This window comes from Mirounga angustirostris, unplaced genomic scaffold, assembly GCF_029215605.1.
Source record: "Mirounga angustirostris isolate CCGP_5_RB_7025 unplaced genomic scaffold, mMirAng1.0.hap1 SCAF_6, whole genome shotgun sequence".
Lineage (NCBI taxonomy): Eukaryota > Metazoa > Chordata > Mammalia > Carnivora > Phocidae > Mirounga > Mirounga angustirostris.
The window spans coordinates 148,428,292-148,448,834 of record NW_026991714.1 but is presented as its reverse complement, the minus strand read 5'-3'; the positions used below and the strand labels follow the sequence as shown (position 1 = coordinate 148,448,834).

Genomic DNA, 20,543 nt, shown 5'->3' with positions numbered 1-20,543 from the left:
GAGGCTTTAAAGTGACCTGTTGATTATGGAAGGCAGTGTTCTATACTTGCTATTGTCTTTTTCATTTTTTTTGTAACCCCTTAGTATCTAATTTATCAGGCACATAATAGACCCTTAGTAAATATAATCTTTATGCCTAGTACCATTTTTTTTGGATGTTGTATATAACATCTTAATTCTTCTGTAAGCTTTTTCGTGACCTTTTTTGAAACAGTGGGTACCCAAATATTATATCCCTAAAAAATAGTCTTTCTGAACCAGGTATCCAGACTTGTAGAAGTGACACATAAATTTCAAATATGGACCCCCTAGAACATAGATTTTAAAAGAATTACTCATATTTTCATTCAAGGTCAAATTCAATACATTTAATTTTGGAAAATATTAATAAAACTATCCTATATTTTATTTTTAGCTTTCAGAAAGTCTGTTTTAGGAATTTGAAATATAAACTACATTTCCTGAAACCTTAACAATCTATTTTTTTTTAATAGTTATCAGGAGCAGCACTTTTTAAAGCACTGTACACATGGTCTTTGTAACACAAAGATAGGAAGTAGATCTCTGTGTTATGGAGAAAATTGAAGGTTTATATTGTTTTAGGATTGAGCCTTAGTGTTCCCTTAGCGTTACCTGATCATCTGGAAGGCCCAGGCCTTGCTGAGTCTAGAGGCGTCTTAAATAAGTCACCACCTTCCTCTTTTTAATGAAGCCTTGGTGTATTTCCATAACACACCGCATCCTCCTGGCAGAGAGCATTTCTCCCCGTAAGATCAGTGCTTAGATGAGTTTTTGCTGAGAAGGGAATAGATTTAATTTCTAACATGAAGGAAGTAGCACAGATTTAAATAATTTGTTTTTAGACCAGAGTCGGTAGTAACGTGTGATGATGTCACACTAACCCCTCAGTTAGCGAGAGGGTGTAGCCGAGGCGTTTGTGGTGGTGTTTGGAGTCTCCGACTTTTCCTGAGGGCCTCTGACTTTCCTACTGCTTCTTCGTAGGTATTGTACGGATGACATGTTGCAGAGAGAGATGATGTCCAGCCCTTTTTTGGGCAGCTACGGGGTCATCATCTTGGACGACGTCCATGAAAGAAGCATTGCCACCGACGTGTTACTTGGACTTCTGAAGGATGTGTTACTGGCACGCCCGGAACTGAAGCTCATAATTAACTCCTCGCCACACCTGATCAGCAAACTCAGCTCTTACTACGGAAACGTGCCTCTCATAGAAGTGAAAAAGCAGCACCCTGTGGAGGTTGTGTACCTGAGCGGGGCTCAGAAGGAGTCTTTTGAGTCTATTTTACGCCTTATCTTTGAAATTCACCAGTCCGGTGAGAAGGGGGACATTGCAGTCTTTCTGGCCTGTGAACACGTAAGTCATATTCTGACCTCACAGAGGCCTGGGGTTCCTTAGGGGGAACCTTTTAACCTCGTTGGGAAGCTTTTAATAATTAACATCCAGGTGTCCGTTTACTGACTCACTGTTTAAATATTTGGTTCCAACACACCTTTTTTTTTTTTTTTAAAGTACTCGGGAAGCCATGCCGGCAGGGTAAATAAGACGGGTTCTGAGCAGAGGACACGGGAGGGCTTGTGAAATCACGAGCTGTGAGAGCAGGGGACAGGGGAGGTGCTCGGGACTCCACAGTGGGGGGTCTCCAGAGCTCTTGGGCCAGGTCTCAGGCTGCCCGAGATGCCCAGCCCCTGCTGCGCCCGCACGCTTGGATGGTCTTGGAGAGAAGATGCACACTGACCCCTGTCACCCTCTCGGTGGTCTCCTGTGTGACCAGGAGTGTTTGCCGTAGAGGAGGACTGTCCCCTAAGCACCTGACATAGGGCAAAGGAACAAAAAAAGTTCCCACAGATGTTCCTACAATAGTCAGTGGGGTGTGAGGCAGAAAGATAAAATGTATAGCGTTCCCGGAAGGCTTTCTTCCTACACTGGGCTCCTCTTCTTAAAAGATGAATGAGAAAAATCTGACTTGGATTCTAGATGTGCTTTCAAAAGAACAATTCGAAATGTGTAACTGAGCATCTGTTATTGCTTTTACATCCTCAAGATGCCATTTGGGGTTCCTTTGGATTTTGTTTTTGTTTTTAATTGCAGCTGTACAGTGGCCGCCTCCTTCCCTTCTAGCACTCTGTTGGCCGAATCTAGAAGCCTCCAGAATCTCAAGAATTATACCTTTCTTCTTAGAGACTAATTTCCTGGTCTTTGTTTTCCTACCCATCATCTTACTCAGTAAAAGTACTAGTTTTTGGACCATGACCCAAATATGTAGTGATTCCAGTGACTAAGTAGAAACCAAAAAGGAAATTGATTGGCTCAGCCACCAGCTGAACAAAGACAAGTTTCTGAGCTCTCCATCAGAATCTTAAGTTTCACATGCTTTCAGAAATAACTTACAGAAGTATTTATTCTGTTTTACATTCAGAGCATAAAGGATGACTGACCCTCCTAGCTTCAGGAACTTTAGACAGATTTTACCTGCTTCCATAAAGAAAGTGATTTAAAATCTCAGATATATGATAACTACAGCATGTTTATCAATTTTTCACGTATAGATTATATAATTTGTTCTTTTACCTATTACAGTGATTTATTCTATTACCATTTCCTAATCCTGCATGATTCAAGATAGTCAAGAAAGTCCTGAGGAAAGTAATAAAATGATGAAGCAGCCAAGAGAAGGATTTATGAAGATGATTAAAGGTTCTCAGTGTAGCCCGTAGAAGACTTAGAAAGGGAAGAATGGCAGAATTAGCCAGTGTCAATGTCAGTCGCTAGGTGAAAAAGAAGACCTAAGTTTCTGGAGGGGGGGAGTATAATTAAGACTGGTAGAATGAGTAGTCCTTCTTCAAGTCAGAGTAAGCAAAAATTCCCAAATGGATTTTTTTTAAGATTTTATTTTAGAGAGATTGGGGGAGGGGGGAGCAGAGGGAGAGAGACATGCTGAACGCAGAGCCTGACACAGGGCTCCATCCCATGACCTGAGCCAAAATCAAGAGTTGGCGCTTAACTGACTGAGCCACCCACGCGCCCCCCAAAATGGGTTTTTGAAAAATAAAGTTCATAACAGAATTGGGGATAGTGGATGGATGGTCTTAAGAAAGGTAGTTGATTCTTATAAGTTTAATATAAGCTGTAATTAATGACATGGTGACTTTTGAAATGTCAGACTTTAGGAGATGCATTTTTACCCAGGCTGGGAGTCTAACCCCAGGGCTTACAGAGGCATATAATCTTTCATGAAGTTGGACCAGAAAGACATTTCCTGTGAAGAAACCATAGTCTTGCGATGTTGGGTAGGGGCTGCAGGTCTGACCCGGGTCCTGGGGTCTCTGCAGGAGGCCCCCCGGGGTCCACAGGCTCAGGCAGAGACCTGGCTTGGCAGCGTCGTGCTTCAGCATACCTCTGCCGGACCAGTTTTCCCTCCCAGTTCGGCTCCGAACTCCACAGCTGGTGTCTGCTTCTCCCCGCCTCCCCCCAACAAACTGGACACAGTTCATCTCCTGACGGACGTTCTTCTTTTCTTCTTCACCACTTCTGTCAGCATTACCATTAAGATATTCCTCTCCTGGGGCATCTGGGTAGCTCAGTCAGTTAAGCATCCGGCTCCTGGTTTCGGCTCAGGTCATGATCTCTGGGTCTTGGGATGTTGGGCTCTGTGGGGAGTGTGGAGTCTGCTTAAAGTTCTCCCTCTCCCCTCCATGCCCCACCCCGGCTTGTGCACTCTCTCTCTCTCAAAAAAAAAAAAAAGATACTCCTTTCCTTTGGTCTTACAATTTGTCTCTTTGGGAAAATTTGCCTTGCTCTGAAATCCATGTTAACAGCTATTGATCATTTTCCTCCCGTACTATTTGAAGCTTTCTTAATTTATATATAAAACTTTCAAATCTGCCATGGCAGTTAAATGTCCTAGGAACGCAAGCAGTTAAGTACATGAACAGAAACGTACTGCTGGTCATTTTCTATGTTAAGAGCTACTATTGTAGAATTGTAGAAATTGTAGAAATACTCTGCAGCATTTTGGGTTGGTGAGCACTCGGTGCCCCACGTGCTGTAAGTGCTGGCCTGACCCTCACCAGCTGTGGATTAGTCCCCACGGCCCCATGCTGCCCCACGTCTTCACACGTGATCGAGGCTTTGAGCCCTCGGTGTTTCTCGTTTCCTCATCACCTAACTGTCTTCTAACCTGGAAAAGTGAAATACGTTAAGTAGAGAGCGAAGTTGAGATTTATGGTCCTATCAGCCCAATTCCTGTGCCCATCTAAACCATTCCAGAAAGGCACCGTCAGGTTGAAGGGTTTCTGGGAAGTGCTCTGTGCGGTTTCGGGCCTTTCGTTTGGAGGGATCTCCCTTCAGTGTGTCTTGTGCTTTCCATGACTTTGCAGGGAATCCTAGGAAGCCCCCCCCATAGGTCAGTGCACTGTACCCGTTGGGTAAGAAGGAAATGACTAAGAGGTTGGAAGCACCAGATTCGTATGTTGAGCATTTTTTTTTTTTTTTTTCAAATTCTGAAGGTTATGGCCTCAAAGCCCTGTCAGCTGAGCCTGAGGAGTCTGAACCACATACAGCGTCGGTTTCTATTTGCTCCGCTTTTTTGCTTTTGAAGATTTTTTTATGCCTTTTTCTTTCTCCATTCGGAACAAAACTCAACCTAAGAACCCGCCTACAACCAAGAAGGTTTAGTAACTAGAAGCAAATAAAAAATGAGCGGCCTAAATTACCTTTTAACAGTATTCTAAGAGAATAAGAGAAACGTTTGGGTCCAGTTTGAAGGTTTATTTTGAAAAATAATTGCTCACAAGTGGGCTGCTGGAATCTGTGTCCATCTCCAAGTCCAGTAGCACCTGTGGGCAGCCTGCTGGGAGGAACGGGGGATGTCCTGGGGGGCTGAGCTGCGGCCAGCGGCAGGGACGCACAGCCCACGTTCCTGCTATCCCTGTCTAACAGGCTGTTCTCACATACGATGATGGCGTGATCAGAATTGTAAGTTTGTTCCGATTGTCCCATTCGGCAAGTTTTCATTCATTATGATCCACGGTTACACTCTGCTTGGTAGACCTCTGCTGCCAGGAAGCCACCTCTGTGGGACGTGTATACAGAAGAATGTAACTGGACACCTGCTCACGTGGAGGCCTCTGCCCCGCTTCCTGGGGCCTCCCTGCGGCTCAGGAATAACTTTCAGACAGCTCACCCATGATGCCATTTTTCCAGGCAGATCGGTCTACAAAACCCTTCTGTTAACCCTCTTCTGCAAATGAACGAAGGAAGGAGAGTGAGTGAGCTAGCGCACTGGAAAACGGAATAGGTCTTAAAACTTGAACGGTCACGGAAAGTCATCTTTTTTTTTTTTTTTTTAGAGTTTTAGTGAAATCTAATGAATGAAATGAGGCTTCTTCCATTTGGTAGTTTGTTGGGCCCTTAAGAAAGTAGAAATTTTAGAAACATAAATGAAAAAGGTGTAAGAATTAAATTAAGTGACATCTTTTTTATATGAGGTCTTAAAAAACTAGTTGTATTTGAGAAATAGAAAAATACTATCTAAAATGCCTTGCCTGTTGAGCATTTTGCACTAGTTACTTACGTATAGTTTTAAGGGAAATAATTTACTTTTTTTTCAATACATTTGGCAGTGAAACAATTTAAAAGGATATTTCTAAATGCCTGAATCATGCCAAGGTGTGTGAATTAGCAGTGAATATTTCCTGCCTACTTCATTGCACGTGTGCTGTCTTAAAGTACTAATGGGTCAAGACAGCTTTCAGAGTGACCCAGAGACCCTGATTACAGAATGTGTATGTGTATATGTTTTTATTGGAAGTCCAGAGATTGTTTTATAATTCTCTACTCTGTCACCATTAGTTCACAGTGATGCATCATCACTGATGTGAAAATAACTTTGGTTTTCCCATCATTGGTAATGGATTTGAGAAAATGCATCAAGCTAGAAACATGGGATAAATGCATGAAGGCACAGGGTAGTACATTTCACAAGGGGAAAACCATTTTGGACTTAAAAAGCCATGAAATTGTCAATAAATTATATTTAACTTCCCCAAAGAAATGTTCTTGTCCAGTTACATCCTCACGTAATGATTCACGTAGACGACACAGGTATTTCTTTCCTTGTATACATTATGCGGCTTTTGCCTATAGTTTTATTTAATTAGACCTTTTTTTAAGTAATAAAGTTGTTTGTGACATGTTTATTCTCATGGCTGATGTTATTTTTTACTTTAGGATATTGAGAAAGCCTATGAAATCATCTGTCAAGAAGGATCGAACTTAAACCCAGATCTTGGAGAGCTGGTAGTTATTCCTTTGTATCCAAAAGACAAATGTGCATTGTTCAAGCCAAATGATGAAACAGAAAAAAGATGCCAAGTTTATCAGAGAAGAGTGGTGTTAACTGCGAGCTCTGGGGAGTCTTTGATCTGGAGCAACACAGTCAAATTTGTTATTGATGTGGGTGTGGAAAGGAGAAAGGTAATTATTGTCGAGTCGGGAAACCATCTGCTGATCATTGTCCTTGGGTTCCTGCCACGATGCCCACTGGGGAAGTGAGGATGAAGCATGGGATCTGGGGCGTCTCTGGCTCCTGTGTGGAAAGGGAAAGTGTTGCGAGTCTTGTTTACCCATTACTGCCTTTCCTTAGCACGTAGGTAATCCCCAAACTGAGTTGACAGAGGTGTCACAGGAAGACGTCTTCAGAAAAGACACAACGATAAAGATGGTGGCTCTCCTTGTCAGTGGTCTTTCTTAAGCTCTGGTGCTAGCAAGGCGAATTACTGGACTCTTAAACCAACCTTTCCCTATGTCCATCCACTGAGTATTTTTGGTAGCCCCGTTACCAAAATGATTAGCCTCTTCCCTGAGGTGATTTACCAGAAATTAGTTTCAAGTACACGGACTTTAATCTTACCAAGTTTTAGCTTTAATGTTGATATGATAAAATTCTATCCTAACGTTTTAAAAATATTTTTTATAACTACCTTTAAAGAAGAAAATTAGGAAAAAGGGAAGTAGGATATCTCAAACTCTCAAAGACACTGGAACTTAAGAAATCCTAGCATTTAAGAACTGAAGGAACCTACCCAAGTATTGATCCGTTTCACCTTATTAGAGATTACGTATGCTTTTATCCCTCGAGGAAACCGGGTCTTCTGAGTATCTTACTGCGACAGAGCAATTCCAACCATTCTGAAGGTTCCCTTGGCACCAGTTTGGGCTCTTACTGAATTAGTCCACCATTCAGAGAACCCAGAGCTATTACTTGCCCCCCTCCAGCCCCCGTAAGAAAAAAAAAATCACTGTTGGTGCCATATGCAGTTTTTGTCTGAGCTGATATGACCGGAAAATCTCAGCATATTATTATCAAGGTCAGACCGCTGAGATCACAATTTGAATAGAACCTTGAAGAGACGCACCGGCCGATGATAATGCTTTCCTCCGTGTGGTGGATGCCGATCTGTTGTCATCACAGGGTCGTGCTTTGAGAAGTGACACCGCTAGCATTTCAGGAGATGGTGCAGAGGTCCCATATTTATGGAACCTACAATGAAAGCAGACAACTTGAAATCCATTTGTTAAGGCGCTAGCAGTTTCTGTCTCAAGGCAAGTGAAACAATAATAAAGATGGTCCAGAGAGAATGAGTCCATAGCAGAGCATTTCACCAAATGCTGCAAACCACACGCTCCCCTCCGGTACAGCGAGCCTGCGAAATCTTGAGTGATCTGATGCTAAAGTTGCTGTGTCTCCATTTAAAGGTGTACAACCCTAGAATAAGAGCAGACTCACTCATCACGCAGCCCATCAGCCAAAGCCAAGCGGAGATACGCAAGCAGATTCTCGGTTCGTCTTCTTCAGGTAGCACCACGATCACGAAGATTGCTGTAAATTCCTGAACGAAGGCAACCTAGAGACATTAAAACCACTCTCCTTGGTTTCTTCTAGGAAAACTCTTCTGTCTGTACTCTGAGGAATTTGCTTCCAAAGACATGCGGCCACTGAAGCCAGTGGAAATGCAGGAAGCCAACCTCACCAGCATGGTGCTCTTCCTGAAGAGAATAGACATCGCGGGCTTAGGCCACTGCGACTTCATGAACAGACCAGGTAGCTTTGTGTTCGCGGGCGCGGGGCCAAGACGGGCCTCCTTGCCTCCTGTCCGGGCCCGGGCCGGAGAGCAGGTGGCCCTCGGCAGTGCGGGCAAGTGTGGGGTGGCGGGCGTGTGTACGGAAGCATTTTTCCCTTTAGAGGCAAATGTTCTCTGAAGGAATTTTTTTTTTTTTTAAGGTTTTACTTATTTGCGAGAGAGAGAGAATGAGAGACAGAGAGCATGAGAGGGGGGAGGGTCAGAGAGAGAGGCAGATTCCCTGCTGAGCAGGGAGCCCGATGCGGGACTCGATCCCGGGACTCCAGGATCATGACCTGAGCCGAAGGCAGTCGCTCAACCAACTGAGCCACCCAGGCACCCTCTGAAGGAATTTTTTAAAAAGCCTCTAGAAATCCCTGCCCTGAGGCAGTGGAGGATGGTCTGCCATGGGAGCCGGGAGCCCAGGAGGGTGGGCCCGAGGGGCCTGCTGGGGTCTGAGTGTGGCGTCTGAGGCTGCCTGCAGCCGAGGGCAGGTGACTTCTGGCAGCTTTCAGGTTTCCTGGTGGGACGTGTGTCAGCCTACAGTCCTTCCTCCTGCATCGCTCTGTCACACGGGGGAGCCCCCCTAGAAGTTCCCTCCTTTGTAATTACGGTCCAGCTCTCCTGTGAAGAGGTTAGGTTCTTGAACCTAGGGCTGAGACTAGTTACAGGCCGGTCATGGTTCTCCGGGGGAATCTCTCCTCTGGTGGGTCCCGTCACCCAGGAGGTGCCGGCGTTCTCCCCTCCAGGGCCGCCCCTCCCTCGCTGGGACGGCGGCTGCTCTCTGGGGCACCAGCAGGGTGCTGCGGAAAGGCCGAGAAAGCACGGGGCAGGCGGCTTCAGCAGTGTGTGGGGCGGCCACGCCACATGCTGAGCTCAGGAAGGGAAGCCGGGACCTTCTCTTCTTAGCCTCCCGCCTTCTCGCACATTCCCGGTTGGCTTCTCCTACCTGGTGGGCAAACGCTCTGCCTGCAATGTCTGGGGGGTGACACTGGCTACGGAGTTTAAACCGTCAGCAGTCAGCCGGCAAAGAAAGGCTGAAAGTAGCAAATGCTCTCCTTGTTCTTGTCCATTTAAACATCTGCCTGTCCTCTCAGGGAGAACGGCAGTACCCTCTGTATGGGCCGCACACACATAGTTGTTCAAAGCTGCAACAAGCCCCTGAGGCAAATGCTCTGGTTCGCTCCATTTTACAGATGAGGGAACTGAGTCACAGAAATCAGGTCACGTACACAGACGGAGAGGGTGAACACTCTGCTGGAGTGTTAAACACAGCGGAGGCCCATGGGCCTCAACATCTCTCCAGTCGTCTGTGCCCTCTTTTCCTTGGGGAGTTGTCTGGCGCTTCTCCACCGCACCCCCAGACCTCCAGCGCCCCACCCCCGAGCCGGCAGGGGCGGCTCAGACGCGGCTCGTTGAGCGCGGCCTGCCTGGGCTTCAACAGGAAGGGATGCCTTCCGCTGCCCCCCGCGCCCCCCCGCCACGGGAACTGTGGCGAGCTAGACAGGGGCGGGGGCCGGGGGCCCAGCAGGCCGGCCGTGCTGGTGGCCGCCTTCCCAGCCGCCCCCTCCTCTCCCGGTGTCCTTCTGACCACTGAGGAAGAAAGGGAGGGTCTCTGCCATGTGCCCCCGTTTCTCGGGTTTCTCCTCGGTGACCTCAGAGCTTCGGACGACTTTGCGGGAGGCCAGTTGGCCACAGTGACCCCTGCAGAGACCTTCCAGAGACCGAGCTCTGAAGAAACACGCTTCGTTTTCGGGAAAATGGCTGCCCAGCTCCCCTGCTCGTCTCTTGGGCCCCGCATCAGCACGTGTTGACTCCCTAGGCGTCTTCTTGGCTGCGGACAGCGGCTGTTCGGTGAGCTTGCCGTGCAGGGAGAAGCGGACAGCAAAGCACAGCGGTGCAGAGAACGCTGCGTTCCCCCGGGGGCCCCGTCTGCGCTGCTTCGGCCCGGAGCCGGTCACCGGGGACCGAGGGTAGGGCGGCGGCTTATTGTTGTCTCCCAGCGGTACGCACAGGACTGTGTTCTGCTGTGCTGGGGGAAAAGCTAACTGTGGAGTCACTCTGGCTCATCATTTTAGGAGGAAAAAAAGATGATGCTTGCAGCTGGTGCATTTAATTCAACTTCCCATTGAAATATGCAAATGCAGCAAACCTGTTACCCTTTTCAGGATTCATGAGCCATGTGAAAATGAATTTGGCATAACTAGGCTACAGGCTATTCATTGAACTCCCTTGATAAAGATCTCTTAAAAAGGACAAAAAGAGCGTCCATTGTTTTTTCTTCCCTGGTGCTGAAGATTGACCTCCATCACGAGCGACACCATCACTGTTGATGTGGATCAGGAGGCCCCGGGTCAACTGAGCACACGTTTCCTTCTGGGAAGCAATGGCACCTACACCGAAACTGGGGACAAACTAGCTGCAACGTACCAGCCTGCACCAAATGTCATCTTTGTGTCTGGGTGCAGAGCTCGTGTGGGTGAGACGACTGGCTTTGGAATGATCCGGGAAGAATGAACCCGCACACAGACTGGCCAGACGTGGTGTGCAGGACGAGACCGAGCACTCGGGGAGGCGGGCAAGGACACAGGGACGGAATCACGCTGCGGCCGTGGACGCCAGTGTTGGGAGTCAGCAGGACGAGGGCTTAGAGATGCTGCAGGGGCTTGATCTGCGGTGATGCTGCAGGAAGTTCCCCAGAGGAGTCAGGATCTTCTGGAATCCCGTCTGCCACAGGAAAGCCTCGATTGTGTGCACGCTGGCGAAGCGCCTCTGCTTGTCTCTGCAACACTGGAAATGGGGCATTTTGCTTCGGGGTTTGCAAAAGGGTCTTTAAATGTGACCGTCTGTACTCAGAAGAGAGCAGGGGCACAAGGGGCTGCAGACGCCACGTGCACGTGCTGGTGCTCGCAGACGGCCTCGCCGCACACCCCCCAGCCCGCCCGACAGCCCCGGACGTGAGCAGAGAGGCCGATGCCACACGGGCAGGAAGCCCCCGTCCAGGTGTCCACGTCAGCGACGGTCGCACTTGCAGAGTTTGTTGCTGTATTCAGGTGGCGGGGTGGGAGTGTGGAAAAGAGGCACAAAGTACTTTTTCTTCACTTCAGTGAAGAGGAGAATGGGAGAGATTTTAGAAGGCAGAGAATGGAAGCATTTTCAGCTCTTGATTCGCATTAGGCTCGTCATGGGTCCTGTGAGCACGGGACTCTCTCTCCAGGCCAGGACGTTGGAGGGCAGAAGGGGACGCTGTTGATAATTAAGCCGTGGCGAGCTGTGGGACTGGACCGTGCTTGGCCCGCCGGGCAGAGGGGCCCCGGATGAGGGGCCGCACCAGGGAGCTCGGGCTCCCAAGCAGACTGCCAGGGCTCTGGCCCCGGCCCCCCACTCCCGTGTCACATCCGGCATTGTGTCACCCCCTTGGGCCTCAGTTTCTTCATCTGAGTGTGAGCATAATCAAAGTAATTGGCCCATAAAGTTGGCAGTATAAATCCATTTACATGACTGGCCTATAGTAAATCCTGTAGCTGTCCCCACCTGTGTGACTCCTACCTGAGCTCCGAAACAGGCCTTGGGCCCTGAGTGGCAGAGTCCCTACAAAGGGCAGTTTTCACCGTGTGAGAAGCAGATACGGAGCTGCAGGCGTTCGGAGGCAGCCCCAGGCTGCTCACAGCAGAGCGTCCAGCTTGGAGCCAGAAGACACACAGCAGGTGCAAAGGCCCGGGCCCCCGTCCCCGTCGTGCAGCGCGGAGACAGGCTGCTGAACCCTGTGTCTCTGGCACGTCACTTAGCTTTTCCTCATCTGTGGCATGAGGATACGGTGTGTGCCCTCTCGTGTCAGGGGCTCCTAGAGGCTCACAGGAGATGATTTATGCCGAAGTGCTGTGTGTAGTGTGTAGAGGGCGAGGTTAGGCAATTGCCAGGCTTTATGAGCATGTCCTTTGAAATTTGAGGAAACAGAAGCCTGCCCGTCCTGGCCTCTTCAGAGCCAAACTCGTAAACCCGTTTCCTAGAAGTCCCAAGACTTTAGAGTCTACACCGTCAGCCCAGAGCCATCTCCTGATTCCTCAGTGTCTCCCCTCTGTGCACCATGCACGATGCCCAAGTCCCAGTCCTAAAACCAGTTGGGACCAGAAACTTCCTTTTTTCTTTAGTCCTCTCAAGCTGTGACTTTATTTCTCTCTGTCGTCTTTCTCCGTGTGTGTGTGATGAATGCAAGTACCTGGCACACGGTGAGAGCTTTGAGGGCGGCCGTTCTTGTTCCTCCCATAGGCCAGCTTGGCCCCTACCTTTTCGAAGCTCCAGCGGCACCTGAATTATTATGCTGTGGTGTATTAGTTAGAATTCCTCCGGACACGGTGCCAGCAATGCGGTTCACGCTAACGTAAACACAAGTGAAGGATCATAAGGACATTGGGGTGTCCAGTGAAATCCAGGGTGAGAAGGAAGTCAAGCCTCAGGAACACTTAAGAAAACAGAGACTTGAACAGCCTTGGCACACGGGGTCTCATCTCTGGGTCTCTTGGTTCTTCTCCTTTGCTCTCTCTCGTTAGTCCTCATGGCAGAATCTCAGCTGTACTCTCCAAGTCAGCCCCTGGAAACCCCTCAGCTTCTCTTGATCCAGACTCTGAACCCCCGCCCCCCACCCCCGGAGAGTGTCACTGGCTCGGGTTGAGCAGGGCCCACCCTGACCCAGGCAGCCGTGTCTGGAGGTTAGCGGTAGTCTGGGAGGTGGTCACGTACTACAAAATCGTGCTTCTCTAGGACTGGGGGTGCATTTCCTTGAGAAGAGGCCAGTCGGGTAAAATTGCATCTCCGGACACTGGAAATTGGTCGTTGGTTTATATGTGGGTCTCCCTCCTAAGACCTCCAGCTCCAGGAGGGCCAAGGTTGGGCCCATCCGCCCACATGTGTCCCTGCCCCTGGGGCCTTGCAAATGCCAAGATCACAAGACACTCACATGTGGCTTGAGAGGAAGTGAGTGAATGAGTTGAGTGTTATCCTTAGAAGGAAATAAGTCCACTAACCAACAGCCAGCAAGGCAGCCCCTGGAGATGGATTCTGCTCCCTTCTTCCCCTTAGTCCTTTCCTAGGCCTGGGCTGGGCGGGAGTGACGGGAGGTGCCAGAGGCTCTCTGGTCTGCGAGGCTGTCCTTCCAGGGCACGGCATGGAGCGGTAAGCTCAGAGGGCTCCCTGCCTCGTGCTGCAGCCCGAGAACCCCGTCCGTGGCAGGGCTGGGGACAAAAGGGTCTGCTGCTACCCGTAAGGAGTCACCTTGCCGTGGGCATGGCGCTGAAAACGCGTCTCTCCCGGTGACCAGTGGAGGCCCCCCTATCTCTCAGATCCTTTCCAACTCTAGCGACGCCAACCGAACCTTAATCCTGTATCCTTATTGGTTAGAGAGTAGGTTAAGGGGTCTTGGGAAAGAGAGGAATCAACCATGGGGACTGCTGACCAAGAGACACCCCCTGCCCGGTTCTGCTCCGGCACGACATCTGTTAGCACTGTTTCCCATGGCCCGCACTTAAACGACGCTGCTGTGAAGAGCCTCGTCTACACCCTTCTGCTGTTTAGCTGAGACCGTTTTATGAGCCACACTGGGGAGATGTCTTAAAGTGTGGACGTAATATTAGCAAATCCTATTCAGTTATTTATTGTTGTTCTTTCACCTGTGTAATGTTCCTTCTGATATAATAAAACCCCAAGAACATCCTCTTCTGGTGTTAGGACGGGAGCAGAATTAGGAAGTTATTTCGTAATCCTGTGTGCAGCCAACTGAGCTGCAGGGCATAAAAACGAGGAGTAGGTGCCCTTTGGGGACAGAGCCCAGCTGCGGAGCCAGATGCTTACGGGGACAGTTGCCAAAGATCCTGTAAGTTATAATGCAGCGGCTTTGCTGATTTATAGAAATTGGTTTCTAAACAGTTTTCAGTAATTAAGTTTGTGCTCGCAACCCGCTCCTGCTGTGTTTAATCTGAGATGCGTGTTTCTATGACTGCGTCTCACACCTTCGCCAGCAGGTCACCTGTTCCTTCATTTCATGGCTCACTGAGAGAACTCTCGGACTTTTTTTTTGCTAAATAGCCCATCTGTCTCCTTGCCGGGACTGTGGCCTCTCAAGGTCTCCTCGTTGCCCAGGGGTGTCCAAGAAGGAACGAGGAGCGCACCAGTGCTCCATGCCAGCACCCAGGCGGGACTGGGGGAGCAGAACGCGGGGAAGGACAGGAATCTCCTGGGAGCCCTGTGCTGCTCAGTGGTTCAATCTCAATGAGAGGATTCGAAAGCAATAGGGAAGTTAAAGTTCTTCTCTCCCAGTCGGGGATTAAAGCTGTGCTCCAGGTCGTTCAGCGGGCGTCTGGAGTCCAGGCAGGTTCGCAGGGGGCTACTTCTTAGAGCCTCTGGCAGCCCTGACACCTGCTTTTCCAGAACTGATCTGCTTGCGACTGATGCGTCTCAGGTTGAGATCAGGCCCGTTACCTGCTCTGCTCTTCTGCAGCGAAAGGACTAGAGACTTGACGAACTGCACGTCACCCTCAGCGAGCCGTATCTCCATCCACAGCAGTGGTTTCTCCTGTTGTTTTCATGGCATCTTGTTAGCAACGAGGGGATTGTAGCAAATCTGAGTTGGTGACTGGCCTTTGAGTTACACAGTTGGCCTGAAATTTTGATAAGTAGCTTAGTGGTCGGTGTTTGAACAGCAAATAAGAAAATTTTTACTATTTGTTACATTGAACTCCCAGATGCAAGTAGGTGAAATTGCTGCTTGGGTCCCCATCATATTCATCTCCTGCTCACAATGTACCTGCGAGAGTTGAGACACATGAAAGTGATCTGGAGGTGCTCGGAAATCCTTCAGTGTCTGGGGTAGAACACGACAGCAGCTTAATACTGTGTGGTTTGCTTCTTTGTGTGGCCTTTATTGCTGTACCACCTGCCCGACAGATGAAACACACACGTACTTATTGATCTCCTCTTACTCTGCAAGGGCAAGGAGAGTACCTTGCTTTGAACAAATGGATTATCTTTTTTGGTGGGGATTAAGCATATGTGATAAACACCACACCATTATTGATGTTCTATAAACTTAAGAAATACAGATCTGGAGAAAATCAGCCTTCTGCCCTTATTTGCACCAGCAAGTAACTCTTAAACATCCTTGCCTACTATTTCTGTCATCTCTGCAGGTTCTGGGTCAGTTTCAGTTGATTAATTTTTCTCTTTATTATGGGACTGTATTTTTCTGCTCTTCATGCCTCTACGTAATTTTTTATTGGATGCTAGACATTGTACATTTTGCTGTGTTGCGTATTGGGTATTTTGTGTTCCTATAAATACTTTTGACCTTTATCCTGGGTTGCAGGATGATCCTTTCAGGTCCTGGTTTTAAGCTCTGTTAGCTGGCACTGGAGAGTGCACATCACGGGTGGGGGGCGGGGAGTCTTCCCTTCTGCTTCTCCTACCCGGGGCCCCATAACTGCGATTTCCCAGCCCAGTGGGTAGAAGTGGGCAGTATCCTAGACCCCGTGTCAGGAGACGGCACTGTCCCTCTAATCCTCTGGATGGTTCTGTGACCCGACATAGTTTCTTCCGCGTGCTCCGCTGACGAATCGAGGAGACCTTTCGTGGATCTTCCAAGTCCTGTCTCTGTATGGCTCTCTCCCATCAGGTAGTCCCACCTGCAAGCTCTGGCCACCTTAGCCTCCTTGGACCCTCCGCACCATCTTCATAACTCCAGCAGGCTCCATCTGGGTCCACTTCCGGCACTGCAGCCAGGAAACTCTTTCAAGGCCTTACACTGGGCAGTCATGGTGCTCACCTCATTAGCGTCCCCCTCTCAGGAATCACTGTCCTTCACTGCCTGACGTTCTTTGTCTTGCAAGCTGTCATTTCACATGTCTTGCCCAGTTTGGTTGTTTCATGTGAGGGGAGGCCCAGGACTTGTCACCCCATCTTGGTTCTAGGAGATGGGTGATGATTTTTTTCTCTGCTAGCCCCAGAAAGTCTGATGCAGGCTCTGGAAGACTTGGATTACCTGGCCGCACTGGACAATGATGGGAATCTCTCGGAGTTTGGGATCATCATGTCGGAGTTTCCTCTTGACCCACAGCTCTCAAAGTCTATCCTAGCATCCTGTGAATTTGACTGTGTGGAGGAGATGCTGACGATCGCGGCCATGGTGACAGGTACTCCTCTGGGAGCACGGCTCCTTTGTGCTGTCAGTTCGTCCCAGGTCTAGATTTAAGTGAGATCTGTTTGAAATATTTTAAGAACCTAACAGAGACTTTGACCAATTCATTTAACCCTTTGAAGTGATAATTAAGTACTTTAATAGATTTAAAAGGTAGAAAGACGAATTATTTTTTTTTTTTTTTAAAGATTTTATTTATTTATTTGACAGAGAAAGAGCGGGGGGGAGTGGGAGAGGGAGAAGCAGGCTTCTCGCTGAGCAGGGAGCCCGATGCGGGGCTCGATCCCAGGACCCTGGGATCATGACCCGAGACGAAGGCAGATGCTTAACAGCTGAGCCACCCAGGCGCCCCACAAATTATCTTAATATGAAAAAAATCAAAATCCAGTGAATTACTCAGACATTGAAAGAAAAATGTGTCACTAGAAGTGTTCTTCCCCAAAGAGTGATGCGTTTCTGTTCTTCTTTCCTACCTCCTTCATTCTTCTTGCTTTCTGTGTTTTAATGATTTCTTTTACTGGCAGCTCAGGCCAAAGGCTGTGGCTGGGCCTGAGTAGCTCCAGTCCCCGGGGGCCCCCCTGCTCTGACTGTGGTACCAGCAGGGGACTCACTATACCTGACAGAGGCAAACATAAACAGGGACAAAAACATGATGATAACATCCTAAGTCTCTGATTTCTAAGTAAGCAAGAATAACATTTATTCAGAGAAATGGGAGCGGTTCTAGATGCACAGCAGTGAGCCCTTCCCTCTGCGTGTTGTGCTCAGGTCAGAGGTCTCCAGTCTCGCTGACCTTGTGACCTTTTGCATCTTAAAGCTCCCAACTGCTTCTCGAATCTGCCACATGGAGCTGAGGAGGCTGCCTTGACTTGTTGGAAGACGTTTTTACATCCCGAAGGAGATCACTTTACCCTCATCAACATTTACAAGGCCTACCAAGACATAGCTCTGAACTCTGCCAGTGAGAGTAAGTGAACGCTTGTGATTCGGAGCATCTGACTAATTTCCACCTTTCCTTCCCCAAAGAAAGCTGAGTTGTTGTTCACCCTTCTCTAGCCCTGTTGGTCACCCGAGGGGCTGGCGTTTGAGGGTCTGGCTGTGCTCGCTGCCGTGCGTTGGAACCCCAGCGCTCAGCCCGGCCAGCCCTCAGGGAGCTAGGTCGGCATGGATGACATGGGGCCACAGAGACTTGCACGGCACAGCTCCCACCCTCCAGGGTCGGGGGAAGAAAGGAACTGCCATCTCCAAGTGCCCTGGGGTCAGAGCTGTGCTTTGTGCTTTCCCTAACATCCACATTCACTCCTAGGCGGAGAGAGAATACGGACATTCAGAACCAAACCAAACCAACCACCCCGGGCCTCAGATACTAGGAAGGAGTCGGTGGGTGTGCTGAGGGGGGCTGGAGAGAACTGGACTGGAACTTGGCCAAGGGGAAGGGAGGGCATGTGGAAAAGCTGAGGCAGAAGTCCTGATGCTAGCCGACAGGGAGCCCGACAGTGAGCGTGTGAACTTCCCCGAGTGGGACCCGACGAAAAGGGAGCTAGAACACCCTCTTCCCTTAAAGACAGGAAGAGGATCCTGAGGGGCGGGCAGGGCAGAGCAGCGGGCGCAGGCTGGGGCCTCCAAAGGCAGCCAGTGAGGGGCTCCCTTCCAGCAAGGGAACCTTTGTTTTCCATGAAGCATCTTTTACCTCCTTTGCTCTGGTGGACAGGATGAAAAGTGAGCTGAAAAAGATGACATGGCAGTTTGAATGGCAGTACAGCTATAGAGAGTGGGGAGTTAATTTTTCAGAGCTGAGAAGATAAAGTCAGTGGAGCCAGCAAGGATAGGGGGAGCTTGGTGGCATCTTTTGAGAGCAAGGACGGTGGGTGCCATTGTTTGCCCAAGTACATGCTCTTGTTGCTGAGGCGGCCTGAGGGCACAGGACAGGGTCAACCAGGGTCTCGTCCCTGCTGTACCAAGGCCAGGTGCATTCCCAGCACAAGACAGAACTCCAGGTCCATCCTAAGTAACTACGGGTAGCAAGAAAGCATTAACTTCAAACTGAAGCAGATGACTGAATTTTAATATAAAATTTGCAGCTAGAGCGGGTAGATGAGCTTAACAGAATTCCCAAATCAGCCTAGTAGTAATCCTTTTCTTATAAACATGTTGAGATATTTTCATGGCTCAGGGAAACTTCTACCGTAGACCTGCCCCTCCTAGTTTGAATAAATGCTGGGGCCGGGTACATCCTCACTGTTCTTACACGAGCCAAACGGTCAGAGACACCCTCCTCTGTCCCCCTTCAGAGCTGCCGATGAAGGGGGCTACACTGGTCAGCACTAGAACATGCTGCTCCCACAGTTCAGTGGGCTTCCAGAACCCCCACGGCCAGTGCAGGTCCTGCCAGCCAGCCCATGTCCCTGCAGCCTCCCTCCCACCCGCTCACGTGACCTCCTCTTGAGGCGAGGCGGGCAGAGGACAGAGATCACACCTCCTTCCCGGCCGGGGCTCTTACCGCTTATGGCCAATCATTTCTTCTTTCCTTCCCAGACTGTGTTGAAAAGTGGTGTCATGACTACTTCCTCAACTGCTGTGCTCTCAGGATGGCAGACGTTGTCCGAGCTGAACTCTTAGAAATTGTCAAGCGAATCGAGCTCCCCTGTGCAGAACCTGCTTTTGGCTCAAAGGAGAACGCTCTGAACATAAAGAAGGCTCTCCTGTCCGGTTACTTCATGCAGGTGAGAGTGGGGATGGCAGCCTTCACTTTGGTCTTTCCAGAATGTCACGTGTTCGGGACGGTCTGTCAGGAAGTTCTCACCTAGGAGGATTCTATTACTGGTGTTAACTTTAAATAAAACTGAAAACCTTCTGTGTTACTAAAGATATAGTATGTATGTATGTATTTATTTGTAAAGATTTTATTTATTTGACAGAGACAGACACAGAGAGGGAACACAAGCGGGGGAGTGGGAGTGGGAGAGCGAGCAGCAGGCTTCCTGCCGAGCAGGGAGCCCAGCATGAGGCTCGATCCCAGGATTCTGGGATCATGACAGGACCCTGGGATCATGACCTGAGCCGAAGACAGACTGCTAACGACTGAGCCAACCAAGCGCCCCAAGGTTTAGTATTTAAATGTACTTCCCCTCAAGGGAATTGAAGGGCTAAGCCAGAGTATGTTCACTTTGTCCAAAAGGACAAAAGGCCTTTTTCATCACAGAGGGAAAGTTAGGAAAACACGCTCTTTGGCTGAGCATCAGATACAGTCCCTCATCTCACCGGTTTGTGAATTAGCTCACATTTAACCGATGATACTAACACCCAAGAAGTAAAAGTAGTGTCCATTTTTCATCCCCCAAATGAAGGCTGCCTAATGCAGCTCCCCTAAATTAAAGCACATTGGGGAAGGAAGCATGCATGTTCTTCATGTCACGGTCAGAGAAATTGTGGTATTTCCACTCACACTCTAGAGCGGTCTTAATAGAGGAAAAAATGACATTTTAACATGAATTTCCTCATCATGTACAGAAAGTAAGGTTCCTATATCACAGTGTTACTTTATTGAGCTAAAACATCTGGCATAAAGCACCTGACCTCTGAGTATATCGCCCATAGTGTGGCAGGTACCACGCTGGCTTTCACGACCCCAACATTAGCCTCCGTAGCTGTGCTTTCCACCCACTGCCCTGAAATTACTCAAGTTAGTAATGTCATCATCACAGTCTCAAAGTTTTGGGCAAAATCTGTTTTGGGCTTATTTTCTAGATCTGAAAGTAGGAAACATGGGTGGCAAATGTGTAATTTTTACTATTTTGAACAAAGTACTTTGGAATTTTTTAAACAAAACATTTTTGTCTATTGATCTCCATATTAACACAAAATCTTTTTTCTTAAAAACTCTGCCTTGTAGATTGCGCGGGATGTGGACGGATCCGGTAACTACTTAATGCTAACACATAAGCAAGTTGCTCAGCTGCATCCCCTGTCCGGTTACTCCATCACCAAGAAGATGCCGGAGTGGGTTCTCTTCCACAAGTTCAGCATATCTGAGAACAACTACATCAGGATTACCTCAGAAATCTCTCCTGAACTGTAAGTTTAATAGAAAAAAGGGAGTTCTTTCCAACTCATACTTGACTAAATGACATGTTTGGCTTTTAATACATTCTCAGTTAGGTTACGCCGGCACCAATTTAATTTATACTGAGCGTACCTACTTATGGTCTCTCTGATC

General features: G+C 48.7%; 1 protein-coding gene across 4 annotated transcripts in view; it reads left to right on the top strand.

The window, feature by feature from the left end:
• The window catches only part of DHX32 (DEAH-box helicase 32 (putative)), a 50,733-nt gene that overhangs the window by 28,736 nt on the left and 1,454 nt on the right, over positions 1 to 20,543 (top strand). For all 4 annotated transcript variants that reach the window (XM_045879057.3, XM_045879055.3, XM_064595446.1 and 1 more), the window contains 8 exons: positions 1,003 to 1,375; positions 6,251 to 6,496; positions 7,778 to 7,877; positions 7,965 to 8,123; positions 16,131 to 16,322; positions 17,145 to 17,294; positions 18,863 to 19,050; positions 20,220 to 20,401. In XM_045879057.3, coding sequence (XP_045735013.1) covers positions 1,003 to 1,375; positions 6,251 to 6,496; positions 7,778 to 7,877; positions 7,965 to 8,123; positions 16,131 to 16,322; positions 17,145 to 17,294; positions 18,863 to 19,050; positions 20,220 to 20,401 — 1,590 coding nt within the window. The remainder of the gene's footprint in view (positions 1 to 1,002; positions 1,376 to 6,250; positions 6,497 to 7,777; positions 7,878 to 7,964; positions 8,124 to 16,130; positions 16,323 to 17,144; positions 17,295 to 18,862; positions 19,051 to 20,219; positions 20,402 to 20,543) is intronic.